General features: G+C 39.9%; 1 protein-coding gene across 1 annotated transcript in view; it reads right to left on the bottom strand.

Annotated features, from left to right (window-relative positions):
- Pkhd1l1 (PKHD1 like 1) overlaps positions 1–11,730 on the bottom strand; it is a 158,587-nt gene extending 146,857 nt beyond the window's left edge. The window contains exons 1-4 of the mRNA XM_036207672.1: positions 11,658–11,730; positions 9,794–9,883; positions 2,086–2,230; positions 69–177 (exon numbers count right to left, since the gene is read on the bottom strand). Of these exons, the coding sequence (XP_036063565.1) occupies positions 69–177; positions 2,086–2,230; positions 9,794–9,883; positions 11,658–11,730 (417 nt within the window). The remainder of the gene's footprint in view (positions 1–68; positions 178–2,085; positions 2,231–9,793; positions 9,884–11,657) is intronic.
- Positions 11,731–13,952: the final 2,222 nt, after the last annotated feature.

Genomic DNA, 13,952 nt, shown 5'->3' with positions numbered 1-13,952 from the left:
CTAAAAAAAGTCCAGGTTTGTGAGTAATAAATAAACTCAATTATTGACAATGAAAAGCTCCTACATACACTGAAGCTGCATGCCCGGCTGCTAGTGAGCCCTTTGCAAGTGTTATTTTCTGCAATAGGCACTCCATCTACACTGACTCGAACAGTGTAGTTATCTTCTGGCATTGCTCTGGAAAATAAATGAAGAACACATGAGTGTTGATGGTTGTTTTACTGTTTTGGGGGCCCACCACCCAGCTCCCAAATAAATCACACAGAGAATTAATCAATCTTAATTATAAATGTCCGACCTTATCTTCATTTAGTTTCTAGTCAGCTTTTCTTAACTTATCCCATCTACCTTTTGCCTCTTGGATTTCCCATTCTTTTACTTCTGTAAATCTTACTCTTGCCATGTAGCTGGGCGGCTGGTCCCTGGAGTCCTCCCCCTTCTCTGGCCACTTCTTTTCTTTTCCCTTCTTCTGTATATTCTCTCTGCCTACCAGCCCCGCCTATCCTTTCTCCTGCCTTGCTATTGGCCACTCAGATCTTTATTAGACCATCAGGTGTTTTAGACAGGCACAGTTACACAGAATTAAACAAATACAACATAAACAAAACTAACACACCTTAAAATAATATTCTACAGCACATGAGACACACAGTAACTTCTTTCAGCATATAGTAACAATGAGAACTACTGCTCCAGTCTACATCATTGTTGAAATAAAGCCTCAAATCCAAATTGATCTACTACTTTATGGTCCACTTTCATAATATGAAAAGAACTTCATTCTAAACCACCCTATATTACATATTGTAATACCATTCAACAAATGCTTGTTGTGGGTTCACATATGGGTTTGTATTAAGTAAAGTAAATGGTGCCACATACAGCAATAATAATCAAATAATACAAAGTGTGCAACCCTGGTACATTTAGTTACCCTGGCTACACATTTCAAAAGCTGTTAATAAAGTCTCCCTTGAAAGTTTCTACAGCTCATGAACAGGTAGCAAGCCTAATGCAGATGGAATCCTTCCAACATGTGTTTAAGTCAGTATTAGAAGTTTCACTTTAAAATGGTTTAATATTCTCCTAAATTATTAATAACACAGATCAATTTGAGGTGATAGCAAAGAATTTGAAATGTTACCATACAAAATGATCATCTTTAATTATAGTAAATGTATGAATATTTGAATAAGGTCAATTAAACTGAACAGGAAAGTATGATTTGAATATTCTGAGACACATCATTACTAATTACTAATAGCAGCCATTCAATTCTTACAAGAGTCCAGTAATGTTAAAAATGATAATGCCCGATGGAAGCAGATGCAGTGATCCACAACCAAGCACTAGGCTGAACTCCTAGACTTCAACTGAAGAGAGGGAGGAGGGACCACAGGAGCAAGTGAGGTGGAGGTCATGATGGGGAAAACCACAGAGACAGCTGACCCAAGCTGGTGGGTCATGGACTCTGGCCTGTCAGCTGGGGAACGTTCATGGAACTGAACTAGGCCCTCTGAATGGGGGAGTGACAGTTAAGTGGCTAGATCTGTTTGGGGAGCCCCTGGCAGTAGGACCAGGATTTATTCTGGGTATATGAAATGGCTTTTTGGAACATATTCCCTAGGGTGGGATACCTTGCTCAACCCTGACACAGGGCAGGGAGGGCCTTGGTCCTGCCTCAACTTATTATGCCAGACCTTGTTGACTCCCTGAAGAAGATCTTACCCTCTCTGAGGAGTGGATGGGGGTTGGGATGGGGGGAGGTGAGGAGGGTGGAAGAAAGGTAACTGGGATTAGTATGTAAAATGAAAAAAATTAAAAAAAATAAATAAAATGATAGTGCCAATAACAGCGGAATGTGTGCAGAGTATATATTTATGATGTCATCATGTATAAAGAGCATTATGATTGAACGTAATAATGGTATAAACCAATATCAACATCACAAAATCAAATACAATGACTAGTAACCAGAATTATTACCTGTAATAGGCAGAGTGATCAAACTGTTAAAATACCAATATACATAACTGATTTCTGACATGATGAAATTAATGTTATTAAAGGTGTATTTAAACAGACCTAGTATAGCATGTAATTTGAGTTGAATGACTTGAATCTTTTTCCACATCACAAGTAATTGACTGGAAAGAAGAAACTAATTGCACATGGTTTCCCAGTTCAGTATTGTCAGCTCCATAGTTGAACTGATTTGCTTGAGAAAAACCTGTGAAAGTAATAAAACTGTTATTAATGATATTCCATTCCTTGAACTCTAACAGATATAACCCAGTATTGAACCATTATTCATAACATAATAATGAACAATACTGAAGGAAGAAGTTAAAATTATTACATACTTATCCCTATGTCCATACTTGGAGAGCATATATATTGGCCTTGAATGAACCTATTTGTGACTTTTTGTTAAATACACATAGGGTGGAGAGAGGAGAGAGAGATCACACTTTCATTTATATACTCTACAATCCTACATAATGAATCATGTACTATATAGGTTCCAATGTTCTACTTAATTTCACCAGAGAAGTCATTTGAGGCAACAAAGATATGTGGGAACTTCAAGAAAGAAGACAGGCAGAGATTGAGCCAAAGTACACAAAAATCTCTTTTCGAGAATTATGATTAGAAATAAAAGTAAGAAAGAGCAAGAGTATGTAAAGTTAACTCTTTCTAAAGGACTGAGTATTCCTCGTATTACACAAAACTGCTATACCCTATACTTTCTTTCTTTGTTTTCCTTTTATTTTTTAATGAAGAGTATCATACATCCGGGACTGGCTTTGAACTCCTGGTTCTCATTATAGATGCCTCTCATCCTTATCCAGTGCCACAGCTAACAGGGTAACAGCAACCTTCATCTCTCAGTGGTCAGAAGTCTTAAGTGCCTTCTCTGTAATGAATTATATTGCTACAGTTACCCTTTCTTCGTTATCCTTAGATATGGGAGCCAAGGGATATGTCACCCAAATACCATGAATTCCAGATATACTCCTCCCCATCATCATGAAGCAAAACATCATTACTTCTCTGTGATGAGCAGAATGTACTCAAAATGCTTGATGAAATCAAGCTGGCAAGTATTACTGGTAATTTCCAGTCAGTTAACATCAAAACCCATGTTGTTATCCCTAGGAGAAACATTTCCTACCTAGGAACTTGGACAGCAAGTTCAAGTCCAGCATAAACTAAGGTTTCTCTTCTCCTGGCAGACAAGGCATTCAGCGATAGCTTTGGTGAAAAACAATGCCTATTTTTCACCATATGCAGCCTTCCTCCATCACAGTCCTGTTCTTCACAGACCTATTGCATGAGCCTTGAGCTGGCCAATGAAGGAAGCTAGTGTCTTAAGTCATGAAATCAGCCTGCATGTTCCACTCCTCTGTGAGGACACTCTGCCATAAGAGTTAGCTTGAGACGTAGATTTGCCTACTTTGTTCTTGGTGCCATGAGTCCTTTCACCTGCTCATTTCTAAGAATTTCTTGTTCTGATCTTTCAATGCTTTTCCTTTCAGATCTGCATAATCATTAGCTACTACCTTGGATCCATGCACTGATATCACTTAATCTTGAACCACTCTCTTCTACATGTAAAGACACTGTACGATCTTTAGAGCTCAAGCTACCAGGGACATTGGCAGTGGGAAAGGAGACAAGCATTCACAGTGACTTTGCAGCATCTGTGACTGAAATCAGAGGTGATGGCCTTAAGTGACAGAGACATGGGAGACATATAAAGATGGTCATGGGAACTTTTTCGATGGTGGAAGGCCTAAGACTATCTAAAGAAATGCATTTCAGGTAGAGGGAACAGAATGTACCAAGGCAGTAGATGGACCATATTTGTAGAGCCAAGTAATAGAAGCTATGGTTAGAGAAGTCTAAGTATGAAAATGAAGAGAAGAACAAAAACAAGAGAAATGTAGGGATTTGGATAATTTCTGTGTGTAGAGAAACACTCAAGACTTTGATGCAGATGAGTGATCTTCCTAGGGTCACTGCTATTCTGACCATGAACTTCTCAGCAAATGATGGGAAATATTCGGATTAGTAATTCGCTTAAGAGAACATTGAAGGCAATAAGCACAGAAGAGAAAGCTTGCTAATATTTTTCAGAAATTTTACTATAAAAGGAGTCAGAGAACTTGGATTATAGCTGGAGATATCAGGCGGATAGAGCAAGGAGGCTAGTGATGTTCCTTTAACACTGTTTTTAGGTAGGCAAAATGAAAGTATCATCAAGCTGATGAGATAATGAAACTGAACACAGCAAATGGCTGTACAAAATAGTAGATACTTCGTTTAATCTCATTTATTTAGTTTAATATTAAATGGAAATGAAAAGGTATACATAGGATTAATTAAAGATAGACTAAGTAGTTTATGATGCATAAAATATTTTATATTAAATAATATTAACTGAAATAAACCTAAGAAATGAAACCAATGAATAAGATTCATTAGATAATTGATTAATTAAAATACATCTTTAAATGTTCTTCAAATAATGTTAAAGAGGCACTTACTGTTATTCCAGTATAAAAGTAAATCATATATATTTATGAATTATCTAAAATATAATTGTTTTATAAACTTAATTCCTTACAGTTTTGTCCAGATTGCTTAAAATCCAAAATTATCAAATATTTCCTAAACTGGGCGGTGGTGGCACACACCTTTAATCCCAGCACTGAGAGGCAGAGCCAGGAGGATCTCTGTGAGTTCAAGGCCAGCCTGGTCTACAGAGTGAGATCCAAGACAGGCATCAAAACTACATGAAGAAACCCTGTCTCAAAATGAAAACAAAAACCAAAAAAAGAGAATATTTTCCTAAAGATATCAAAGCACTTAACTTTAAAATACCACTATGGCAACATTCTTGACTTATAGTGAGTTTGAAATTACCAAAATTTTGTTTCATGTCATCAATGCCTATTTATAACCTGTTTACATTCATAACGTAATTATCTTCAAACTATGGCTCCAGAACAATAACATAATATCAACGAATAAGAAAAAAAGGTGAACCCTGAAAGGTCAATAAACTTTAATTCCTTTGTATAATACTATTTATAATAATATAAATGACACTGTGACATTAATATTCTGTTATTATACTTATTAATGTTAGGAAAACATAAGTAAATCCAGAAAGGTCTGGTGTGACTTGCTGTTAAATTACTGGATATTTTCATAGCCTACAAAAGTCCACTCGACCACATGTAGGTAAAACTGCCTAGTTTAACATAGGACCAGAAGCAAGACTTCATTGTGACAGATGCCCATCACACCCCAAGCTCCTGGCCTCCAGCTCAGATAAAGCTACCTGGGATGGTGCCTTTTCATGGAAAGAGTCCAGGTTTCAACTGTCAGCTCCTGGGATGGAGTCGCAGTGCTAGTATTTCCTGCCAAGTTGACTTTAAACAAACCTATAAACTCTCTGCTTCTCCTCATCAGAAAAACCCCCATCATCTCTGCTCTTGGACTGCTAAGTAGTGGTGTGTAGTGCTTAACTTGGTACTAGTTCAATAAGATCTCATCTAGGCAATCTTGAATCAGATGCTGTCATCCTAAAACCTCTAACATATAGATCCAGTGTTAATGTCCTTTAAAAAATAACACAGGCCAGGTGGTGATGGCGCACGCCTTTAATCCCAGCACTCGGGAGGCAGAGGCCGGCGGACCTCTCTGAGTTTGAGGCCAGCCTGTGCTACAGAGTGAGATCCAAGACAGGCACCAAAACTACACAGAGAAACCCTGTCTCAAAACAAAACAAAACAAACAAAAAAAACAAACAAAAACAACAACAACAACAGAAAAACACAGGACCCGGCAAGCACTATTTGTTATTTGTTACCAAATTTAACTTCCACCATCCTCTATTTTTCAATTCTTCTATCCTTTCTTTCATGCATAATGAAAGAAGAAACTCAGCAAAGGATAGAGACCTTTTTCCTCAAAACCAAACCTTAATCAGACAACTTTTGCAGCATAGGTTTACAAAACAATACAACTATAAATCTTGCATGTGAAAGACACTTTCACTTAATTTGAAGTTTTAAGAGTAAAAAGGCAGTTAGTAATAAAACAGAGTTGGGAAAAGATACATAAAAAGCCCAAGGCAAGCACTTGTCAACCCAATTTTTTCCTTTTGCCAACTTCTGCTTATCTTTGGGGTTCACATTGAGTTTATAGTATGCAGGAGAGCTTCTGGAAACCAAAGAATGGAAAGTTTTACTTGTGATCTGCTTCAGGATATGACACACATGTTTATTTTTATATTGGGTACATGCTGCATCAATGATATGCTAACACAGGTCTGCACTTTGGCATTCTGAAGACAAGTACAATATCCAATAACAATACTATCAAATGATGATAGCAATTTTACCTTAGAAGTACCTATAATATCAAGCATGAATGTGTGACATTGCCCAAGTAAAACCAGTGAGAAAATATGAAGAAAACTAGCAAGACCTTTAAACATTTTAATTATACATTCCACCTTAAAAACAAAGAACACTAACTGCTCTTCTAAAGGAACTGCGTTTGGGTTACAGCACACACATGGAAGCTTGCAACCATCTGTATCTCCAGTTCCACAGGATCTGATACCCTCTCTGGCTTCCATGAGTACCAGGCATGCCTGTGATCCACAGACACACATGTTGGCAAGGCAAAAGAAAAATTAAATAAAAACAATAAGTAAATAAATAAATAAAAATAAAAATAAAAAAGAAATGCTGAAAAAATAGAGATATGTCTGATATTAAGTTAACCCAAGGAATAAAAAGAGTGCAAACAGATTATTTGGTAAAATTAATTCTAAGTATAATTCTAAATAAGTCATTGGGTAAAAAGCTGACACCTTGGAAGTTGTCCAAAGCACACGATTACAGGAAGGGATGGGTGTACCCTGGAAACAGAAAGGATGAGACTGGATGAAAATTCCTTACATGTTGATTTTTTTCTTTTCCTTTTTTTTTTTTTTTTTTTAAGAAAAGCTGGAGATAGGCATTGCCAGGTACAAAGGCTGGGTCCCGTGATAGCAGCAACCCAGCAGTTACACCCATGCTGTTATCGTGGGGCAGTGTTGTTTAAACTGGCTGTTGTCATGCAGTGTAGGGTGTTTTGGCTTCTCTAGTTTACAAAGCTGGCATGAAAGTGGGATGTCCTTCAATGCTGTAAAACCATGGGGAGAAAAGATACAGAGAAATAAGTGGAAGAATAAAACCAAGTCTGTGAACGCAGAAGAACAAAATAAAAGCTCAATGGATAGAGCACAGACTATGTGACAGGTACCCAAGTTATGTCACCCTGTTTCACAGTCACATGAGCACGGGAAGCTGGGAAATGATACATATTTTACTGATGAGAAAGCCAGCAATCACAGAATTAACTTGCTGCAATGTAAAGTCCAATTAAAAGCCAGTTGGACTGAACCAAAACCCATGTCTTTTCCAAAATGTATAGGGTCTATGACTGAACGCTTTAAAACAGTGTGTGTGCCAGCTGTTGTCATAGATAAACAGAAAGGTAACCAAAATAGCATATATCTCTGCCCTCTCAAAAACAACCTGGCTGCTCTCCCCCACACACTCCCTTTCTCCTTTCAGTGCTTGGAGTGGAATCCAGGGTCTCAGGTATGTTAGTCAAGCAAACCATCACTGAGCTACACAATGCTCAAACCCTAGCATAGCCTTTTGAACAAAATAACCTTCAGAAAACCTCCTTTGTTTTTAAGAGCCAAGAGTCATTTAGATACTGTGAATGAAGTGTTAGTAGTCAGATTTCTAGTGGGTGGAATCACAGAGAACTCAACTTGCAAATCTATACTTTCTCCCATATCTTGTTTTTGCATAATACATTTTATAAAAATAAAGCCAGGTGATGGTGGTGCACACATTTAATCCCAGCACTTGGGAGGCAGAGGCAGCCAAGGCTACACAGAGAAACCCTGTCTTGAAAAAATATCATTATCATTGCTGTATACATCTATATATATATCACAGACATCCAAAAACTAATTTTAAATTTACTTTTTTGTTTAAAACTATATTACTGAAGCATGATTAAAATACAAAAAGCTATACAGACTTATTATACTATATATAATTTAATCAGTTTAGAGATTTAAAATGTACCTATAAAACATCACTACTAGCAATTCTTCAAACATATTCATCATTTTGAAATGTATCTTCCTAAGTCCTTTCACTTATTTTTTAAAAAATTGTAATAATAGCACTTAGCATGCAATCTTCTCCCTTAGCAAACTTTAAGTATGCGAGTCATACCATCATCAATAAGATACTATGATGTACAACAGACCTCTAGGCCATACTCTTTTCTCATAACTAAAACTTTGTGCAATTTGGCCAATACCCATCATTCCACCTGCTTCCAATCCCTGACACCTACCATGCTAAATTATGCTTCTATAAAGTAGCGAAAACAGTATTTAAACTCAGTTAGGAAAGAAAGATGTGTACCAATACTGTTTTAGTTAGCCACAGAGAGTTATTAAAAGGAAAGAGGGAAAAGATGTAAAAGTGAGGATGCAGGTGTCGCCAATTCAAACGGTATCTCACTCACTCTTCTATAAACTCTGCCAAAAGTATATAGATAGTAGGGATCAGAAGGAAAAGAAAAATTTGCCTTAACACCTTACACTTCATTGCTGAGAAGTCTAAGCATGATTGCTTCAAGGGTCACAAAAGGGCAAAGATGACAGCTGAGGAATGGTGGCTTTGAAAACTCCTGAGTAGACCTGTTCTGACTCTGGGTAGCTTAACTAGCTGTGGTGTCTTTACCAGGAGTTCAAGTTTAGAGACAGAAGGAAAAGTTGGGGTATGTTGATTTGAAGCGCTAAAAGTAATAAAATTCATATTAATATATACAATAGTAACTATTTCCTTATGCCAACTGACTCCAAAGGCTTACTTGTTGTCTTAAAGGCCTTAAAGAAGATTTTGTCAATGTTTCTTTTTTTTTCAAGTACTTCTTTCATATTCTTCAAAATCCCTAGGTGTCTGAGTACTATTGCCATTTTTATTACAAAGGCCTGATGGCTGACAAGCATATATTTATTTCATCCTAGGAGGAAGTACACTTTGAATCTATCTACCATCTATGCTTTCACTCTGAGCCCTGGCAAGGAGAAAGCATCATACATAACTCATGCCTTGATGCAGCATGTGATAGGGATTGGGTGGCAGCAGGAGAGGGCCCATGTTTTGCTTTCTGTTATCTTACATCTTTCATTAACATTCTATTTCTCCATCAACATCCGGCCTCTCCACCCCCAGCATGTTACATTCAAACACTGAATAAGCAAGACCACCACACCTGTGAGGAAAAAGGGAAAGAACTGGAATTCAGTTAAAGTAATTCCTTTCTGTTGACCTTAACCATTAAATCCAGATCTTTCAATGTCCAAGAAGTCATTGTAATTAGAGTCCGGATGATCAAATGGACAATAACGTGGGGTTTTTTTTATTATTTTATTTGTTTATTCATTTATTTATTTTTGCTCTCAAGGAGGAAGATTTCAACTACATTGGCCAAGTGCAGAAACTTTATCAGTGGTGTGGTGTGTGTTTTTTGTGTTGAGGATTACTTTAACCATAAAACTCGAAGAGGGGAAGAGTACCCACCTAGAATGTCTGCAGCTCTGAGTTATGTGGAATAATAAAGTGGAACCCCGGCACCACAAAACTAAAAGAGGAAAACACGGGGTTTGCCCGTGGGCAAGCAAAGGCCACCGTACCTTCTCCTTTGATAGTCAGTCTTGTTGCTCCATTTATACTGCCGTATTTAGGCACAACTTCTGTCACTTTGGGAACTGTCTCAGGGCCATCTAAAAGACACACAAAGATGGTAGCAGTGAATCAATCTTCTACATTTCACATTCATATTGTAAGGTGTGAATCAAAGGCGACTGATGCCCGAACAGGGACGTAAGTATTTAAAATAACTTACTAACACTCACTGGCCTAGTGTAAAGAACTTTCTTGGGTTTACAAAGAGGAAGACAAACAACCATTTTCAACATTCATCTCTACCCTATTATAAGACACTCATAAACCCTTAACCGTATGTCATGCTCTGCTAGATTCAGATCCGGAACTCCACACAGCAGCTGACATAGCACAGGCAACACCTGCATCAGGGAATGGACTGCTGGGGAGCACAGAGTGCAGTGATAAGGCGAGACAAAGGGAGATGCTCATTTGAAGATGAGTGTTTCCTGTCGCTTTAGGAATGACAGAGAGTTCCTGACAGCTTTCCAGCGACTCAGTGATGCTGAGGGCTTAGTGTGAAGACCACTAATCCTCTCCTCAAACTGGGTTAGCTTCCTGCAGATATAAAAGTGAACAGTAGTGCCGGCTCCCCGCAAAGTCTAGCTTAGCACAAACTAATAGAAAGAGCGCAGGGTTCTGGGTGCCTTGGAAAAAGCATTTCACGTGTACTTCTGGGACCACCCCAGTTTCCGGAATGGGATTCCTCTGATGCATCGTGAAGGACAAATACAAACTAGTCAGCCTGGATCTAACATGAAGAAACAGAAGGAGTTGCTGGACCAGCAGAGCAAACCTTAGCTGTTTCTCTGGAGAACTGCTCAAAATTTTTTAACATGAGTCAGAAATACTATGCGCAGTGGCAAGAAGTGTTTTATTTTCTGCTTAGAGGGGCAATTTAACTAGAAGCAAAAACAATTTATCGGAGTAAGTAGAAAATATTAAGACACAAAGAACGGTCACAGAAATTATTGCTTGGAATGGATGTTTGAAAAAAAATGTTAAGGAAATTATGATTGCATTATTCCTTGAAGTCTGAAAACATGCAGCATGGACTTGATTTATGGCTGCCATAGCTCGTCAGTGTAAAGGAGGCACCGGTGCCCAGACCCAAGGCCTGTGAGCTTCAGGTTAGCACAGAGCTCGAGTTTGCCATGTGTTGCAATATGTTCCTACTTCCAGTGCCTGCTTCCAGAGAGCCAAGAGAGGATCGGAGGGGAGCTGGATCCTATCTCCAGACGTTGCCGCCTATCTCAAGTTCATCCTCTGCTTATCTCAGCACTCAACTCCAATTTCTTATCACTTTCTCCCCAGCCCTCTCCTGGGGATTGCTTTGAAGACGCTGGGCAGCTTACCCTGTAATTGACTGACACCCGCCACAACAACCCATGCCTTGCCTCCTGGGACTAGTGTTCTCTTCAGTAGAGAAAGAGACCTAAGAAGACCAAGGGGAGGAAGAACTCAGGTGGTGTCTGCTAACTGTCTCTCACCCATCACGCAACAGTTTTTCTGGTCTCTTTTCAACTGTGCCAGTTTGAAGGGAGGTGAAGAACTTCCTTAGTTCAAACCCCAGGGCTGATAACATTTGTAAGAGCGGTTTTTCTTTTCGAGCTAGCCCTACCGGTGTCTGTCTCTGGATGGTACCTCTGTTTCAGTCTCTTTCAGGACTGTCTCTGTACCATGTCAGAAAGCCCCGCGTCAGGCCTTCCTCCCAGGACCCCAGGTTCCCAGGAGTGCCTCTGCCCAGGGCAGATGGCAGGTGGTCCCGGAGCCTCTCTGTGACCCGCGTAGCCTGATGTCTGGATTGGCTCCCCCACCGTCCTGACTGCTTACCCGTGCTGGAATCTGCTGCATATCGAAACAGCCCCAAGAGAAACCAGGCCCCCGAGAGCCACAGGTGTCCCATCGCAAGCCAGTGCTGCGAAGTCTGCACCAGCCGCTGTCTCGCAGCAGCCTCCTGCGCTGAAACTTGGCTCGGACGCTGCTCCTGCGCACCGGACCCGCCCCAGAAGCCAACGAAAACTTGGCCCACAGAGGCCCGCCCCGGCCCGGCCCGCCCCAAGCTTGCCTGCTGTGCCTGCAGGACTTCATAGACACACACACACACACACACACACACACACACACACACACACACACACACACACACACACACACACTTCTCTTTATTTCCCCCACCTTTATTTTCCTTCTTTTAAATTCTAGAGCTACAGATTTTTATTGGCTTGTCTACCTTGCTCATTTATCGTCCGAGATAACGTTAATTATAAGACCACATAATACACAAACCCCACTCATTTTCCTTCACACAGGATAGTGCTATCCCTTCAGCTGACAATGATAAAAACCTTAAGTGATAGCTCCAAGTTTCCCAGACACCGTGTCTATGGCAGAGCAGACACAACTCACAACTGATAACCTCCTTGCTGGTACTGGCCCCACTGTCATAGTAGACTGAGGCAGAGTGACTTGGAGCAGTTTTGCTCCGGGATATGCACCTCCTGGAGTGAGGGATTAGCGGTGTGCCTGGAGCCAGAGTGCTTATTCTATTCAGAGCCTCAGTAGGTAGCTCTCTGCTGAGAGCTTGGTATGGGGTGACAGGGTGACGGGGTGAGGGGATAACAGCCACTGCTGTCCTGTGCATAAGGGTGCCAGGTAGCAGAAGACTGAGAGCCATCAGGACCCACGTCTGGGCTTTGTGGTTCTCACGACTACTGAATGCTCCCCAAGGCAGTTCCAGAATCTTCACTGTCCTTAATATTCTAACCTCGTGATCCTTCGACTGCCCACCCACTCCATCTACTCCACACCTCCTGGTTTTCAAGGTTCTAACAAGATGCTGAAGGGAGCTGGCTATGGACCGAGAACTGAGATGTGGTGGAAGTGTTTGGATAAGTAGAGTAACAGTATCATTCCATTAGGGAGATGTTCATGTTTTAGAATTGCATGCTGAAGCATTTAGGGTCCCAGCATCATGATGCCTAGAATTAGTCTCATGCATTTGACCAAAGAAAATATGTGAAATGAAATGCAAGTAGTGATTAAATAAAAATCTAGAATTTTTAAATAATTTCAGAATTTGGGTATCCACATTTCCATATGCTTTCCAGTTTCGAAAATTGTAATTTTGAAAATCTTCCTAACTAGATCATTTAAAATTCTCAGTTCACATTTCCACTTTTCACTCTTTTGGAAAGAATTACTTTTCTTCCATGACAGCCCCGGCCCCTTGTGCATTCTCAAAACTCTTTCTCCCCCAACTCATTGCTTCAGTTTACCTCTTTTACCTCATTCTAATGTGTGCCTCTTCCTCTTGCCCACTTTTCCTAGAAATAAGCACAATTTTCATTATGGAAAGACTGAAAACAATGTGTGTGCTGAGGGGAATGTGTGTAATACGTGTGTGTGTGTGTGTGTGTGTGTGTGTGTGTGTGTGTGTGTGTGTTCCTGACAGGGTCTTACTAACAGCTCAGGCTAGCCTCAAACTCTGGATCCTCCTGTCTCAGCCCAAAATGGAAAGAATGACAAGCCTGTACCACCACACCCAGTTAGACCTTTATCTTGTTAAAAAAATATATATGGCAAAATCCCAAACTATTTGGTTTACACTTCTCAAAATTACTTCCTACTTTAATAAACTTCTTGTCCAGGGTCACTTATCACAGTATTCACCTACTCCAAGAGGCAATCCATGTTCCAAGCTCTCTCCCGATTACTTGAAGGATGGGGGAGAGGCAGAATTTGAAGGGACACTTGACAGATAAAGCAGCCATCTACTTAATTTTGCAAAAGATAAATAAATATAATTTGAATTCAAGATAATAGCAACCCTCCCTTATAGTGATATTTTATTTGTATTGAAATGTGATTTTATTTGTATGTCAATAAAGTTGCCTTGAGATCAGAGCAAGCCAGAGCAGAAGCCGAGCAGTAGTGGGGCACGCCCTTAATCCCAGCACTTGGGAGGCAGAGCTAGGCGGATCTCTGTGTGTTCAAGGACACAGCCAGCATAGCAGACACACGCCTTTAATTTCAATACCAACCATAGAAGACCTGGAGGTCTGTACAAACAGGCAGTGACGAGGAGGTCATGTGGCTGGGTTACCTTTAACTAAAGAGGACATTGAA

Source organism: Onychomys torridus, chromosome 16 (assembly GCF_903995425.1).
Source record: "Onychomys torridus chromosome 16, mOncTor1.1, whole genome shotgun sequence".
NCBI lineage: Eukaryota > Metazoa > Chordata > Mammalia > Rodentia > Cricetidae > Onychomys > Onychomys torridus.
This window is presented reverse-complemented; position numbering and strand designations above follow the sequence as displayed.